Genomic DNA, 17,500 nt, shown 5'->3' with positions numbered 1-17,500 from the left:
TGAGAGAAATGAGAGGCAGGTCATTCAAGCCCATGATAGTCCTACAGGATGTGTTATGACTGAGGTGAGAAACTGTCAGAGAGAATCTGCTTATAGTTCTGTTCAAAATTTTGATGAGTTGCGAGCTAAGTCGGTTTCATAGCTCTGAGTTGCAGAGGCAGCTTCCTCCACATCTTGGCAGTAGAACTGAGCAGCCTTTGGTCCGTTCCCAAGGACTACAAAGACCAGCGTTCTTTGCGGGCGGAGCTTGACTATAGCTGTCTTTTAGGGCGTCACTTCCGCTGCGCAACCACTTCTGCGGCGCGCGTGGCGGTAGAGGGGCATCGCGTGGAGGAAGCGGTGGAGGGTGCGGCGCGTGGATAATAGGGTGTGAGAGACTCCGGATCGGCGTCTCAGGGTTAGCTCTACACAGTTGGCCCTGTGTGTGTGGGAGGAAACTGAGGACCCGTGTCCACTGCTCCCGCGGGGAAAGGTCTCACATCCCTGCTAGGCGATCCAGCCCGGTGGAGCCCCACTCCGGGGTAGGAAGGGTGGAAAAAGAAGTGGGGGTTTTTCAGCCTTTGGGACTGTTATTTTTAGCTATAGCAATACTTGTTTGAGCTGCTTCGTATGAAGGAGTCCTTCAAGGTCTTGTAGGGGTTGTAGAGATGAATTACAGCGGACCCAAAATATCGAAACATTCAACTGCGTGGTCCTTCTGGCAGCTACTTGAATTTCGTGATGTAGTTTTGGACTGCTTCGTCCCCTTGTTTGTAGTTTGTAATATGTACCTCGAATTTAATGGCAGGTGTCTACCTTCATAAAAATAAACTGTTCTCTGGTGCCTGCCTGGAACTCACTGGATTCTGGGATTCTTTATGCTTGTGCTCCGAGAAGTAAATACAAGACTTCTGTGCGTTAGACTTGAAAATAACAATCTCCGTCGGTCCCTGCCAGAATAATCATTACCATTTAGTGCAAAATGTGCCTGCATTTTGCAGAAGTCTTAGAAATACCTTGCCAAAACATCACATCAGAGCTCCGCAAAAAACTATTCTGTTGTTTGTTCTATAAATGCTCTGCCATATCTAGCCATCCCATGAGCTCGTCCAAGAAGCTTTTTATATAATCGATTGAAGTCAAGATATATCCAGTGAGCACTAACAGCCAAGATTGGGAGACTTTCCACCAACCTTCACAGGCAGCCTTCTTTCAGACCTGATCTGAATGTTCTGTTAGGTTGTATGTAAGTGGCTTCATGTGCCTGTTACATTGCTTCTCTCTCCTCCACCAATTCAAATTTCCCACATCACCCAATGTTGAATTTTCTTAATGCTAATCACAGTCGACATTGTATAGACATTTGCTTTTATAAGTATTTATAAAATATGTTAAATACTAGCCAGGTGGCACATGACTTTAATCCTGGCACTAAGGAGGCAGAGACGTGGTCTCTGTGAGTTCCAGGGCACCCAGAGCTACAGAGCAATCCTAGAACAGCCAGGGCACAGAAAAAAAAACCCTGTCTAGAAAAAAAAAAAAAAATACCAGGTGTGGTGGTGCATGTCTTTAATCCCAGCACTTTTCGAGGCCAGCCTGGTCTACAGAGTGAATTCCAGGACAGCCAGGACTATACAGAGAAACCCTGTCTCAAAAACAAACAAACAAACAAAAGTTAAGTACTATTAGTCATGTTTTAACAAATGTGAAAACTAATCTACCCAGGAATTACACAGTTAATCTGTATTAAGACTGAAATTAAAACCTAGAACATATAATAACTCCATGCCCACACCCTTAAGCACAACTGTTGAAGAGCTTTCAGTGAGGGACTTTGGAAATTTGCTAGAGTGAAGTAGATTCACTCTTCTGTTTGAAAAAAAGGAGGAAGAGAATAATCGTCCCAAAAGAAACCTTGTAGGGTAACAATCTGCCCAAAGCAAGCTGAAATCTGAGAGGACAGTGTAAAACATAGCAAAACCACACTTATAATTTGTGTTCATCCTGAAGAAATAGCTTGTCTTCTGGGCTTTACTCTTTTCTTTACTAAAGATGGGAGGGGAGGGAGGTTAGTAAGAAAAAACCTTAGTGTGAGCACTGTGGGGCTACATTAGAGACGGCTGTAGCACTGGAGTGAGGCTCTATTGTACTAAGCTGGTTCTCCTTTCTGCTCTGATGGATTTGGCTTTCTCTGTGGCCTCAGCTCTAGCCCCACCTATGTGGACCGCAGATGAAATTGCTCAGCTGTGCTATGCACACTATGTCAGACTGCCTAAGCAAGGGAAGCCTGAGCCAAATCGTGAGTGGACCTTGTTGGCAGCTGTGGTGAAGGTACAGTCTCCAGCTAACCAAGCTTGTGACACCCCTGATAAGGAAGTGCAAGGTGAGCCCCTTTTCTCTCTGTCAGCAACCACAGAGCTTACTGGGTGGGATGCGAACTATGTTAGGTGTTATCCCCATTTTGTCCACCAGGTGGTGTAGAATTTCTGGTGGCGACAAATCACCCCAATGGAACTGCAGTCCCAGTTGAATCCACCTGTAGGAATCCTCCAGAGAGCAGAGGAATGTGGACTTATTAAACCCAAACACTAGGAAGCATTCGGCCTCGGGAAATTCACTCAATTAATGATTTGGTTTTTTTTCCTCTCAGTGACAAAGGAAGTTGTCTCAATGGGAACAGGAACAAAATGCATAGGCCAGTCCAAGATGAGAGAGAGCGGTAAGCAAAGACGGGGCTCTAAACAGTTGTCTCTGTGCTAAGTCCATACTGACCTTGTCAAAGAAATGGAGCCATACTGGTTGGAATGGCTGAGCCTTCATTTACTACTCATCGTTCCCAGAATTAGAAGACCGTTCTTTGATTTGGTTTGTCCTTTTTTCTTTTTCTTTCTTTTTTTTTTTTTTTGGTTTTTTCGAGACAGGGTTTCTCTGTATAGTCCTGGCTGTCCTGGAACTCACTCTGTAGACCAGGCTGGCCTCGAACTCAGAAATCCACCTGCCTCTGCCTCCCAAGTGCTGGGATTAAAGGCGTGCACCACCACTGCCAGGCTGGTTTGTCGTTTTTCAAGACACGGGTTCTTTGTTTGTTTGGTTGGTGTTTTTTGTTTTTATTTTTTCGAGACAGGGTTTCTCTGTGTAGCCCTGGCTGTCCTGGAACTCACTTTGTAGACCAGGCTGGCCTTGAACTCAGAAATCCACCTGCCTCTGCCTCCCAAGCCCTGGGATTAAAGGTGTGTACTAACAGCACCGATGACCATTTTTTTTTAAAATGAGAATTCAGAGCTGAATATGGTGGTGCACCCCTGTAAACCCCACACTAGATGCTGTGGCAGGAAGTTCAAGGCCAACATAGCAAATTCTCTGCCTCAAGAGAAAAAAAAGGAAAGAAATCCAAATTGGAGTGAAAAATCCCTAGGAGCGTGCTTCTGAAAGGCAGTCAGCGTTCTCAAGTTTGAACCAAAAGTCCCTGAGTTTAGTCGTTCTACATTATATCTGGAAGGCAGTCGGGCTTCATAACTGGGGTAAGGAGCAGCCTCAGTGGCTTCTGAAGCCCAGAAAGCAATCTTGAATTAAATAACCTTTAGCATCTGCAAGAATGGTGAAGCCCCTTCCGTGTCTCCTGTATTCAAGGACTATGTCACATCCACTATGGAAATGTGCCACCATAAGCATGAGTATGGTACTGTGGTGTAAGATATCTCCAGCCCTGACTTACAGACACAGATTTCTGTAGCCAGGTGGCACAAGCCTGCAATCTCAGTGGCTTAGGAAACTAAGGCAGGAAGAGGATCTAAATTTCAAGGCCTGTTTGGGCCACAGGTGGAGCTGAAGAAGAACTTAGCCAGCTTAGTGAAACCCCATGTCAAAAAAAAAAAAATAGAGTAAATGTTGGGGTTGGTGGCACATGGTTTTAAGCCCAGCACCCTGGAAGCTGGTGGATTTCTGCGATGTTCTAATGAGCTCCAGGCCAGCCAGAGCTTCATGGTAAAACCTTGCCTGTCACCAAACCTCAAGGTAAGTTTGATTCCCTGAGTCCACATGGTAGAAGAAGAAAGCTTTGAATTGTCCTCTGACCTCTACATGCATCTTATGTCACATGCACACACATCATGGCACATCTATACAAAATAAATAAAAGTATAATAAGACATCTTTTAAAAATTTTAGGGAATCTGGGGCAGTGCACTTGCCTAGCTGCATATAGGACCCTAGATTCAGTCTTTAAGCACTTATAAATTTGTTTCTATAAATCAGTGGTTCTCAACTACAGGTATTTTGTTTTGCTTGTACTTAGTTTTATTTTTTATTTTTTATTTTTTTTTGGTTTTTCAAGACAGGGTTTCTCTGTGTAGCCCTGGCTGTCCTGGAACTCACTCTGTAGACCAGGCTGGCCTCGTGGAACTTAGAAATCCGCCTGCCTCTGCCTCCCAAGTGCTGGGATTAAAGGCGTGTGCCACCACCACCCGTCGTACTTAGTATTTTGAGATAAGATCTTACTATATAGGCCAGGCTTATATATAAATCGCTATGTTGTACAGACTGGCCTCCAACTCCTGGTATTCCTGCCTAAACAGGGATTACGTACACCACCATGGACCCAGTAACCAGTGGCAATTTTGTACCCAGGGTATCTTTGGCATTGTCCAGAAGTATTTTGGTCATCACCACATGGGCAGGGATATTCTTGACATCTTGACATCCCTAAAGGATCCTATTTATTTTTGCTGGTTTGTTTGTTTGTTTGAGACAAAGTCTCTCTGTGTAGCCCTGGCAGGCCTAGAATTCCCTGCATAAATCAGGCTGGCCTCAGACTCACAGAGATTCACCAGCCTCTGTTTCAGACATGCACCATCACACCCACTTCATCCTTTATTCTATAGGCTTTCCCCCTATACAAAGGATTTTATGATCCCATGTATTGAGAAACTCAAGCTCCGAGGGGTAACATGGTCATCCTGAGTGCTGGCATGGGGACACTACCTGTATGTTCTTGTAGGCTCTCTAGATCCCATGTCTTCTGGGCTGGTGAGATGGCACAGCGGGTAGGAGCACTAACTGCTGTTCCAAAGGTCCTGAGTTCAAATCCCGGCAACCACATGGTGGCTCACAACCACCTGTAATGAGATCTGATGCCCTCTACACCTACAGTGTACTTATGTATAATAATAAATAAATCTTTAGGCTGGAGCGAGCGGGGTCTACCGGAAGATCCCATGTCTTCATTTACAGTATATATCCTGTCTTTGCCACAGGGGACATCCTCAATGACAGCCATGCTGAGATCATAGCCAGAAGGAGTTTCCAGAGGTAAAGCCGCACTCCCCAGATAGTATTGGTTGGCCATGCCTGGGGGTGGGATTTGCAATTCTAATAAGCTCGAGCTAATGCAGATCATGTCTCACAGAACTACCAGGGTCCAAGTTTGTGGTTCTCAAACTTGGGTATGCCTCAGAATCACCTGCTAAAACCCAGGTCTCTGGGGCCGGGGTATATATAAGCTTAGTGATGGGGCGCTTGCCTGGCACATCAGGCTTCTGGGTTCAAACCCAGCACAGGGATGGGAGTGGGGAAGATGCAGCCTCCCTGCAGAGATTCTGGCCTCGGTAGATTAGGGGGAAGCCTGAGATCTTCCTAGCCTTTACAAAGGACTGGTTTCTGTCATTCCCATAATGCCAGATCATGACCAGTCTCATTGTTGTATTGTAACCCTCTCCTGCAGTTACCCAACCAGAGAGTTCTCTTTACATCAGAAGTGTACTGTTTATTCTTTTTCTCCATTTAACTGATTTACTAGTGCTGGGGATCAAGCCAAGGATTGTCTGTCTCTATGCCAGGCCCCCAGCATGTAAGCTTTGTCACCAGCCTACGGGTTCATTCTGGTATCTTGCACCCCTCAGATACCTTCTCCATCAGCTCTACTTGGCGGCCGTCTTGAAAGAGGATAGCATCTTTGTTCCAGGAACTCAAAGAGGACTGTGGAGGCTCAGACCTGGCCTGTCTTTTGTGTTTTTCTCTAGCCACACACCCTGTAAGTATAGTAGCTTTGGGACTAATGTTGTGTTGACTGTTCCCCAGTGCTTGTCTCGGTCCTGGAGATGTTTCTCCAAAGGCAATTCTGACTGAAAACAGCTAAAACTAATGGCACTGACTATTTATATACACAGTCATGTTGCTTCTGGGGGAAAGCAAAAGGCAGATGTAGGGCAATGTGGAGTCTTATACTGTTCTCAAAGTCAGGACTGGGCATCTTCAAGCTTAACCCTTACAAAGTACAATATAATTATTGGGGCTCAAAGCACAAAATCTTAACTGCAGTAACTAATCTTTTTTTGGTTTTTCGAGACAGAGTTTCTCTGTGTAGCCCTGGCTGTCTTGGAACTCACTCTGTAGACCAGGCTGGCCTCGTCGAACTCAGAAATCTGCCTGCCTCTGCCTCCTAAGTGCTGGGATCAAAGGCGTGCGCCACCACCGCCCGGCTGCAGTAACTAATCTTAAAGCCCATTTCATTTATTCATCTACTCATTGAGCAAATATATATTTCTCTCTTATTTGAGACTTTTTAAAATTTACATATTTAGAGAGAAAGAGAGACTGTGTGTGTGTATATGTGCTGCTGTATCTACACAGAGATCGAAAGACAACTTGTAGTTACTAGTTCTCTGCTTCCGCCAGGTGGGTTCTGGAGATGGAACTCAGTTCATTAGGCTTGGCAGCAAGCACTGTTATATATTGAGCCCTCTCACTAGAGTGACACAGGTTTTTGCTAAGTTGTTCTGGCTGGCCCTGAACTTCAGCCATCTTCCTGCCTCAGTCTCCCAAATTTAGGGAATGCAGGCATTCTCCACACCCGGGGTTTTTTGTATTTTTAGCACAGTCCTGCTGTTACTCTGCCTTGCCTTGACCTTCTGAGGTTACAGGAGTGAGCCACCGTTCCTGTCATAAAACAGTATTCTCTAATACTGGACACAATAGGGACACTGAGTTTAAAGCGATAAATAAGGGTCTAGGAAGAGAACTCAGTGGTAAAATACTTGCTTAACATGAGTAAAGACCTGGGGGATATATCCAGGATGTCAGCCTGCTGAGGGACTACACAGACCAGGGGACTCAGACATGCTGCTCTGTGGGTGTCTGTGCAAAGCAAGAAAACTCAAAAAGACTAAGCCGGGCGGTGGTGGCACATGCCTTTAATCCCAGCACTTGGTAGGCAGACGCAGGTGGTTTCTGAGTTCGAGTCCAGCCTGGTCTACAGAGTGAGTCCAGGACAGCCAGGGCTATACAGAAAAATCCTGTCTGGAAAAATAAAAAAAGAAAGGAAGGAAGGAAGAGAGAGAGAGAGAGAAAGAGAGAGAGAGAGAAAGAGAGAGAGGGAGGGAGGGAGGGAGGGAGGGAGGGAGGAAGGAAGGAAGAAAACTCAAGACTATGTAGTAGTGTGGTAGGTAATTCAAATGTAAAGGTTCTTAGAATCTTTTTTTTAAAGTGAGAGTATGGTGATTTGGGGGAGGGCAGAGGTCATTAATGAGATTCGAGCTTCAGGAGGACAGAGGACTGACTTCCTGATTGTTTATGAAGGGTGAAGGCAAAGGTGACTTCCAGGTTTCTCCTCAGGGCTTTGGAGGAATGATGACTGTGTGCTGAGAAGTGGGAGGAAGAACAGATGGGGGAGGGGGGATTAGATTCTTCCTTTTGTTAATTGTGATAATTGGATTTTGTTTTGCCTTTTAAGATCTTAAATAAGAACTTGGCAGTCCTCTGGAAATTGTTTTGCTGGAAAAAGTCTTCAACCACTGATACAACTCCCTTCGTTCATGAGTAATCTTACAATGTGGTGCTCCCCCCTACCCATGGCTTATCAGTAGGAAGGAAGCATGATGCCTAGCAAATGTGACCCTCTGGCTCCCCTGACATTTACTTCTCATTCCTAGTGAGTAATGTGGGTTTTGGTTAGCTACTTTAGACTCATGCCTTTGTGTGTCATTGGAGTGAGTCAGCCTCCTGCACTCAGGCATTCTGTCGAGATCACATCCCCGAGCCTACAGAGTAGGAGGTGGACCCCAGTGAATTCTCCAAAGTTGCTGTCACCTTGTAAGGTCTCTGGAAGTCACCCAGGCAACCTGTCCCTCAACATTTCTCCTTCTGTGTCACTCTTGCCTTTGCCACTCTCTGGTTATAAAGACTACAAGTATACTTTGCACGCTGGAAAAGCAGCACACATTGGGCTGGTGTTTGAAGAAATAGCTTCCTTCTCAAGGGAGTGCTGCGCTTTCTCCTGACCTCAGGTTTTCTTTGGTTTCTGTGGGCACAGAATACATGAGGACTCTCTAAACCAGCACAAGGAAACACCGGAGCTCTCAGAAACACTGGTATGCACTGGACTTTGCAGTGTATTGTGGGTCCTTTCTGTGAGAATATACATCATAAAATCTCCAAGATGAGGCTATTATGATTAATGTTTGTAGAATTTACTAAGCCATAAAATAAGCCACTACTGTTTTCCAGGGCATCTTACAGGCTCTCAGGCCACAAGTGCCCTTGGGAAACCTTGTTCATTGTAAGTCAGTAGTTGTCAGGCTGGGGGCTGTAACTTGGTGGTAAAGTGCTTGCCAGTTTGAGGCCAGTTTGAGTTACAGAAGGCCTTATCTCAAAAGAGAAAACAAACAAAAACTTCATGGGTGTAAAGACTGAGAAACTCTGGTCTAAGGATGGAGAGATGGCTCAGTGGTTAAGAGCCTTTTCAAAGGTCTTGAGTTCAAATCCCAGCAAACACATGGTGGCTCACAACCATCCATAATGAGATTTGATGCCCTCTTCTGGTGTGCCTGAAGACAGCTACAGTGTACTTACATATAATAATAAATAAATAAATAAATCTTTGGGCAGGAGCAAGCAGAGGTCCTGAGTTCAATTCCCAGCAACCACATAATGGCTCATAACCATCTGTACAGCTACAGTGTATTCATATACATAAAATAAATAAACCTAGGGCTGGAGAGGTGGCTCAGCCGTTAAAGGCTAGGCTCACAACCAAAAATAAATAAATCTTAAAAAAAGAAAGAAAGAAAGGAAACTCTGCTCTAAGGCAGTGTTTCTAAAACCTCCTTGTAGAAATTCCTTGAGATGTTTATGTTCAGTTTTCCACAGTTCTAACTAATCTAATGGAGATGTTCTAACTCACAGAGTCTAGGAAGGAGCTTCATCAAGACCTCACAAACTTTGATTCGGACTTGAACGCATGCACCTTGCTGTCCTGCCCCTTGTATTTGTTTATATGTGTATATATCATTAATTTTTAAAGATGTATTTACTTATTGCTATGTAAATTATGATAATGTGGGTGTTTATGTATATATACCACCTGCATACAAGTTCCAACAGAGACAGGGGTGTCAGATCCTCTGGAACTGGAATTAAAGATTATGAACCACTTGATGTGGGTGCTGGGAACTGAACCTGGGCCCATGGAAGAACAGCAAGCACTTTTAACCACTGAGGCCACCTCTCCAGCCCTAGCGTTACTTTATTATTGAAGAAAGAAGAGTGTCCATGGAGGTGTCAGTGTGCAGTGTTTGCCATCAGCATAAAGCCAGACACACTAGGTAGGTGAGCCCTATAATCCCAGCACTCCTATGACAAAGTGGATTGCTGGTGTATGCAGCAGGGAACAGGATCTTGTCTCAAACAAAGAAGTAGGTGGGGACTGGCACCTGCAGTTGTCTTTTGAGCTCCACACATGTGCCACACCATGTGCACACCTGCATATGAGCATGTGGTTTGGGTATTGTATTTATTTTTTTCCTTTTTTTATGGTAGTTGCAATCAAAAGCAGGCCTTGTGCCCCTTAGGCCTATGCTTTACCAAGGCTTATCACCTGTCTCCTTAATTCATCAAGGGTTCTGCAGGGAAAACAAATTGACTTTAGTTTTAGGCCATGATTCTTTTTGGTTTTTTTGTTTTGTTTTTGGTTTTTTCAAGACAGGGTTTCTCTGTGTAGCCCTGGATGTCCTGGAACTCAAGGGTGTAGACCAGGCTGTCCTGGAACTCAGAAATCCACCTGCCTCTGCCTCCCAAGTGCTGGGACTAAAGGTGTGCGCCACCACCACCTGGCTAAGGCCATGATTCTTTAAGCTTGCATCAGAATGGCCTACTCAGCTTATTAAACAGACTTCTGGGTCCCACCTTCATAGTTTCTGGTTCAGCATGTATATAAGGTCCCAATGGTTTACTCTACACACACAGAAAGTGAGAGAGAGAGAGAGAGAGAGAGAGAGAGAGAGACAGAGAGAGAGAGAGAGGGGAGAGAGAGAGAGAGAGACAGAGAGACAGAGAGAGAGAGAGAGGAGAGGAAAGAAGAAAGAAGAGAGTGAGAGAAAATGAATATAAATAAACTCGGGATCTCCTGCATGCCAGGCAATCACTCTGCCACTGAGCTGTCTCTCCAGCCTCACAATTTGCTTTTCTAATATGTAAGGGACATTAATGTCACTGGTCAGGGGGACTCATTCTGAGAATAACTGGTTCAGGGGTTCCTTCTCGTGCAGGTGGGGATGCCTCCATCATTCCGATGCTTGAGTTTGAAGAACAGCCTTGCTGTCCTGTCACCCGAAATTGGGCCAACAACTCGCCTGTGGAAGGGACTGAGAATCTAGAGGATTCTAAAAATAAAAGGAACTGTGAAGACTCTGGCAGTCCTGTAGCCAAAAAGATCAGGCTGGGAACACCTGCCAGGTCGCCCTCCAAGTGTGTAGCTCACAACGGGGCACAGGAAAGTGATCCAGTCAAACCAGATGTCAGCAGCTCTGATCACACCAAGGAGGAACCGGATGCTGTAAGTGGGAAAGCTTCAGGTAGCTTCAGGGTGGTGGATGTGTACAGAACGGGAGCCAAGTGTGTTCCTGGAGAAACTGGAGACTTGAGAAAGCCAGGCGCTGCCTACCATCAGGTGGGACTACTTCGTGTAAAGCCCGGCAGGGGAGACAGGACATGCTCCCTGTCCTGCAGCGACAAGATGGCAAGGTGGAATGTCCTCGGATGCCAGGGCGCCCTGCTGATGCACTTCCTGGAGAAGCCCATCTACATGTCAGCTGTGGTCATTGGGAAGTGCCCATACAGCCAGGAAGCCATGAGGAGAGCACTGACTGGCAGGTGAGACGCGTGGGGGGTGGAGGTGAGGGTGGAGCCGGCAGAGGGCGAGCAAGGAGCCAGACGGCTACACCTGGAGACTCTTTCACTTTTTCTAAAGAAATAATTAAGAAAGTATAAGTCTTAGGTTTACATTGTATATACAGTAACTTAGAAAAGGAAAGGAAGGGCTGGTGAGATGGCTCAGAGGGTAAGAGCACAGTCTGCTCTTCCGAAGGTCATGAGTTCAAATCCCAGCAACCACATGGTGGTTCACAATCACCCATAATGAAATAATAAATAAATCTTAAAAAAAAAAAAAGAAAAGGAAAGGAAAAAAATTCTCTACAGTTGGAAATTAAGTGATTTGATTATTTTTTTTGTTTTGTTTTTGTTTTTTGAGGCAGGGTTTCTCTGTGGAGCCCTGGCTGCCCTGGAACTCACTCTGTAGACCAGGCTGGCCTCCAACTCAGAAATTAGCCTGCCTCTGCGTCCCAAGTGTTGAGATTAAAGGCGTTCGCCACCACTGCCTGGCTCTAAGTGATTTTTTTTTTTTTTTGGTTAAAAATAGTATTGATAAATATTTAATGTAGAAAAATGTTTGTAATGTCTAAAGAGCAATTTAGAAGATGAAGTAAGCTCCATCTTGGTTTTAAAATATGTCTGTGCACAGAAAGCTGTAGGAGGCAGTTGGTCGATAATCACCTCTGAGTCATGGTGTTACAGGCTGTTTTTCTTCTTTGTTAAGGCTGTACATTATCATTTTTCTGCTGTGTACTTGTGCAGTAAGCAGAATAATTGCCAGGGCTGGGGAATGTATCTCAGTTGGAAGAGTGCTTGCCTAATTTGAATGAAGCTCTAGGTTGAATCTCAGCTCTGCATAAAACTGAGCTTGATGACAGCGGAGACTTCTAGTCTTAGCAATTGGTGGGGTTATGGGGGAGAGACAGGAAGAGCAGAAAGTCAAGGTTACCCTTAGCTGCATAGGGAGTTTGTGTCCAGCCTTACACATACGATCCTTTCTCAAAAGGAAAGGGAAAAAAAAAAACAGGCAAGCAAACAAACAGTTTGTAAAAACTAAATATTAGTTTTAATCCCTATAGTGACAATTTTGGAATTTTGGTTTCTTTTTAAAACACAGAAATAACACATTGTAAGAACGTGCTTTCTTTTTTTTTTTTTTTTTTTTTTGGTTTTTTTTTGGTTTTTTGAGACAAGGTTTCTCTGTGTAGCCCTGGCTGTCCTGAAACTCACTCTGTAGACCAGGCTGGCCTCGAACTCAGAAATCTGCCTGCCTCTGCCTCCCAAGATTATAGGCATGCGCCACCACCCCCTGGCCGTGCTTTCATTTTAATCCCAGGTGTGGGATATGGGGCTGCTTAGGACTGTCCGAATGGCGCTGTAGCAGGGACATGGTTTTGCCAGCTGCAGATAATTTCTTCAATTGTGTGGTATTTGGAATTCTGGGAACTTTTCAGAGGGTATATAAATGCTAGGGCCCTGACAGGCAAGGTTGGTGGTCACTGGTTATCCAGGTGTTTGGTTGCAGTTTGCTAGTAGTTGTGCTCAAAGGAGAAACAAAAAAAAAAAAAATTTGATTCAGAGATGTCTCTCCCTCTATTCTTTCCCTCCTATCTAGTGATAGGGTTAAAACCAGGGGAATAAAAGGTGGAAAAAAGAAGAACCCACAAAGCAACAAAGACCAGCTACAAATCCCAGCACTAAGGAAGGTAAAATAGGGGGATGCAAGTTCAAGGTCAGTCTAGGCTACTTCTGCAGGATTCTAAGTCTTTGTAAAATAAAGACCATGTCTCAAAAAAGGATAGAGACGGCTGTACACCTGACCACTCTGGTGTGTGCTATAATAAATTAGAGTTAGAGAGGCATCATGGGGACATACAGCCTGAGAAGGAGATTCCAAAAGCAGGACCCCACACAGAACCTAGCATTCCCACTCATAGGCACACACCCAAGAGAAGTGAAAATGAATATTCCCATTAAAACATACAGAGCTGTGTATAGCAGCATGTCGGAATAGCCCCCAACAGGAGGAGCCCAAACGCTTATCAGTGGATAAATAAACGAACAAATGAATAAGGTATAGTGTATCTGTAGGTGTGACGACATATATCTTTGGTCCCAGAACTCCGGGAAGCAGAGGCAATGGCAGTTGAGCCTTTGTGAACTTCAAGGCCTGGTCTATGTAGTGAGTTCCAGGACAGCCAGGGATACATGTGAGACCCTGTCTTAAAAAGCAAACAAATAGGGCTTGGAGAGATGGCTCAGTGATTAAGAGCACTAACTGCTCTTCCTAGCGGTCCTGAGTTCAGTTCCTAGCAACCACATGGTGGCTCACATCCATCTGTAATGGGATCTGATGCCCTCTTCTGGTGTGTCTGAAGACAGCTACAGTGTACTCATACATAAAGTAAGTAAATAAATCTTTTAAAAAGCAAGCAAACAGAAAAAGTACTGCATTTAAACAAGCAAATTCTGTTCACTGTTAGAAAGGATCAGGGTACCACACATGGTGGTACTCAGTGCTCAGCCTTAACACTTGAAGAGGAGGATTAGAAGTTACATTAAGTTCAGGGCTAGCCTGGCTCTGTGAGATCCAGTCTCAAAAACAAAAGATAGTGTTCAGATACGTGCTCCAGCATCCGAGTGAGTGAGCCATTAAATCTAAAGCTAAGTGAAGTAAGCTGTGCATGTTTGGCTTCGTTGCTGTGAGATAACCACAAACGGAGAGTCGTTACAGGCACTGGGAAGGGCACGGAATGTGGTGTTGGCTGCTAATGGCTGTAAAACTTCTGAGATTTGAAGTTCCCATCTGTGCACTACATTTGCATCATGTGAGTGCCTGGCTGTTCAGAAGAGGAAAAAAATAAAATGTTTTGTTTTTTTTTTTTTTTTTTTTTTTTTTTTTTTTTGGTTGAGACAGGGTTTTTCTGTATAGCCCTGGCTGTCCTGGAACTCACTCTGTAGACCAGGCTGGCCTCGAACTCAGAAAATACAACTTTTATAGTATGGGATCATTTTAGTTTGAGTTGTTTGAAGGATTTCCTAAGAAGCCTATGTGAACAAGGTAAAGTGTAAGTTTCTCAAAATAAGAATGAAGTTTTAGATTTCTGACCCCACTGATAGGCATTAACTTCATTTTTAGCTATGCCTCAGACCAGTAGGATGGGATCTTTTTTAAGCCATAAAATTCTTGCCGGGAGTGCAGGTTTGCTGCTCAGTTGGTAAGCTGCTTGCTGGCAGGCATAAGTAAGGCTCTCTGGTTGATCCTCTGCGCCTCATAAAACAGAGTAGGCACACCTGTAATCCCAGCACTCGGGAGGCAGAGGCAGGAGGATCAGAATTACCATAATTCAAGTTCATGACCATCCTAGGCTAAATAAATAATAAAATGTAAAAGTCCCTTCTTTTGTTATTGTCTTTTGGTTTGTTTTTTCAAGCCCAGGTCTCTCTGTGTAGCCTGGCTGGCCTGGAACCTGCGCTCTGGCACGTTTGGCCTGTCCCTCCTCAATAGACAACTCACTCAGCTACTGTGGCCTTTGACTCTGGGAAGGCTTGGGGACACTGAGCTACCATCGGAGAGTCTTTTTCTCTGGGTACATGTAAACTGTAATGAACTGCATTTCCCCTTTTACTTAGGTGTCAGGAAACCTTGGTTCTACCCAGAGGCTTTGGAGTTCAAGAACTGAAAATACAGCAGTCGGGTTTACTGTTTGAACAGAGCCGCTGTGCAGTGATCAGGAAAAGAGGTGACAGTCCAGGCCGACTCGTCCCTTGTGGGGCAGGTAAGGGATCCAGGTTGACTTACCCTGGAGTATCACAGACTGCCCTAGTCAGTCAGCATCATGTAGCCTAGGGCAGTGGGAACGCCAGTGTGTTCCTGGGAAGATGCCCTGTGAGGTCCTGACCAGATCACCTACCCTGTCCTGGCCTTCTTTATTTTCAGATTAGAATATTGCTCATCATGGATATTATGAGAATTAAGAAATTCTGTTTAGGGGGCTGGAGAGGTGGCCCAGCAGCGGCTAAGAGTGCCGACTGGTCTTCTGAAGGTCATGAGTTCAAATCCCAGCAACCACATGATGACTTACAACCATCCATAATGAGATCTAATGCTCTCTTCTGGGGTGTCTGAAGACAGCTACAGTGTACTAACATATAGTAAATTAATAAATCTTTTAAAAAATAATTATAAAAAAAAAAAGAAAGAAATTCTGTTTAGGGCTGGAGTCATGGCTCAGCGATTAAGAACACCAACTGCTCTTCCAGAGGTCCTGAGTTCAATTCCCAGCAACCATGTGGTGGCTCACAACCATCTGTAATGGGATCTGATGCCCTCTTCTGGTATGTACTCATATACATAAAATAAATAAATAAATCTTTTTAAAAAAGACTTTAAATATTATACACACACTTATCAGTGGAGCGCTGCTGCCGCGCCTTAAAGATGGTGCCTGCCATTCTTCTGCTAAGGAGTAAACAAGTCCTTATTTGGCAAGAGGGTTGCACCTGCCAGTGGCCTGATCTTTTGCCATGACTCTGTAGCCAATGATAGCGCAAGATGTGGTATGGGCTCATGGGCAGTCCTACAAAGGGTATTTAAGCAGCACTCACAGACCATTCGGGGGCACACCCTTGAATCTCATGTAACTAACAACTCATGAGTAAACTGCTGCTGGAAGGAACTGGTGTGCTAATCTTTCTTCCCTGCTGGCCAGGGTGATCGGCGCGGCACACTTATCTATATTATATATAACTTATAATTCTGTACCTAGCATATAATAAATTTTCAATAAATTTGTAAGCTAAGAGCCAGAGAGATGGCTTAGTAGGTAAAGGCACACTTTCCAACAAACCTGATAACTCCAGATTGATCCCTGGAATCCAAAGAGCCCACCTCCCCTTAGCTTGTCCTCTGGCCTTCACGTATGCACCATGACATATATATACCTCAATAAATAAGTATAATAAATTAAATTGTAAGCTATAGTAATAACCATGAACCGTGATTTGATGTCACTGAACCCTGAAGAGCCAGGCATCACACCCCTCTTGATTTTGATGTCATAGCCAGCTTTCATGCTGCTGTAGAGTCACAGAAATACTTTTGTGTAATATCTGACAGCTGGTTTAGTTGGTTTGGTTTTGGCTTGGGGTTTGCTTGCACGTTTTACAGTCGCCTGACGCCAGCTAGTGCTGTCTGGTGAAATGCTGACTCATCTTGGCTGGACCTTTTGCAGGTAACCATAACTCCACTTGTGCGGCAGCCATCAGATGTCCAGAGAACTTTTCCCAGCATGTCCCCCACCCTCCAGCTCTGTCATTCGTTCTTCCTCTTCTGGGCCCCGAGCCTTAGGAGTGGGGCTTGACGCAGTTGTCCCATTCAGGGCTGAGCACTCAGTAGATACTAACTCAGCACTTTGACCAGTTCTGGGTCTGTATTAACTCCTGCCTACTGCAGAGAGAAGACTCTGGCCCAGATTGAGCGCAGCACTGATTTATGGGTAGAGAATGTTTTAGCCCCACATTTCCTCTCTTCATAGCCATCAGCTGGAGTGCCGTTCCTCTGCAGCCTTTGGATGTCACAGCCAATGGTTTTCCACAAGGAACAACAAAGAAAGAAATCGGAAGCCCTCGGGCCAGGTACAGCTTTCTGGGGCTGGGGAGAGGGTAGCTATGAACACACCCCTTCCCATCCAATTCTGAGACTTTTCATTTCCCCGAAAAAGAAAACTAGTTCTGCCCCCCCCACTGTCCGCCCTTGGAAATCACTCATTTGCTACATCTACTTCCTCTGTGTGTTTCTGACTTCTGGATACTTTGTATAAATGAAATCCTTTACCCGGTCCTTTGTGTCTGCTTCATCTACGCAGCATGGCTCACTCATGCGGTGTGGACTGGCACTACATTGTATGGCTAAGCAGCACTCCTCTTTTGGCTGTACTCCATTTGGCTTCTCCTCTCTTCAGTGAGGCCTTTGGAGATGTTCTGCTTTGGGCTGCTATTATGAATAGTGCTGATGTAAACAACTGGGTACCTGTTTTGTATGCTTTAATTTCTCTTAAGGAATTTGCTAGGTCATGTGGTAACCACATGGCTAGCTTTTTAGGAATGATTGAACCATTTTCCTAGCAGCTATGCCATGGTCATCCATCCCCATGAGCTGTGGAGAGGAACTCTGGCTGCCTTGCATCCTGCCCGACCCTTGTGATTACTGTTAGGTCTGGAGGGCTGCTCCTGGTCTCGCTCTGCATCTCCCAATCAGTGATAGTATGGGCATCTTTCTCATGCTGTGTGCTTACTGACCATTCATAGTCTTCTTTGGACAGATACCTGTTCTAATTCCCTAATTGGTTTGTCTTTATTTTCTTTCCTTCTTTCTTTC

At 44.8% G+C, this 17,500-nt stretch overlaps 1 protein-coding gene across 5 annotated transcripts in view; it reads left to right on the top strand.

The window, feature by feature from the left end:
- Positions 1 to 275: 275 nt before the first annotated feature.
- The window catches only part of Adat1 (adenosine deaminase tRNA specific 1), a 27,878-nt gene continuing 10,653 nt past the window's right edge, over positions 276 to 17,500 (top strand). For 2 of the 5 annotated variants that reach the window (XM_031341481.1, XM_031341484.1), the window contains exons 1-8: positions 276 to 521; positions 2,183 to 2,362; positions 2,630 to 2,698; positions 5,232 to 5,286; positions 5,877 to 6,007; positions 10,518 to 11,121; positions 14,755 to 14,900; positions 16,659 to 16,758. In XM_031341481.1, the coding sequence (XP_031197341.1) occupies positions 2,197 to 2,362; positions 2,630 to 2,698; positions 5,232 to 5,286; positions 5,877 to 6,007; positions 10,518 to 11,121; positions 14,755 to 14,900; positions 16,659 to 16,758 (1,271 nt within the window). In that variant the 5' untranslated portion in view covers positions 276 to 521; positions 2,183 to 2,196. The other 3 variants (XM_031341482.1, XM_031341485.1, XM_031341483.1) reach the window with 3 other exon arrangements.

The sequence above is a fragment of the Mastomys coucha genome, unplaced genomic scaffold, assembly GCF_008632895.1.
Source record: "Mastomys coucha isolate ucsf_1 unplaced genomic scaffold, UCSF_Mcou_1 pScaffold22, whole genome shotgun sequence".
Classification (NCBI taxonomy): Eukaryota; Metazoa; Chordata; class Mammalia; order Rodentia; family Muridae; genus Mastomys; species Mastomys coucha.
Note: the sequence above shows the minus strand (reverse complement) of the source record. Positions and strands in the feature narration are given on the sequence as shown.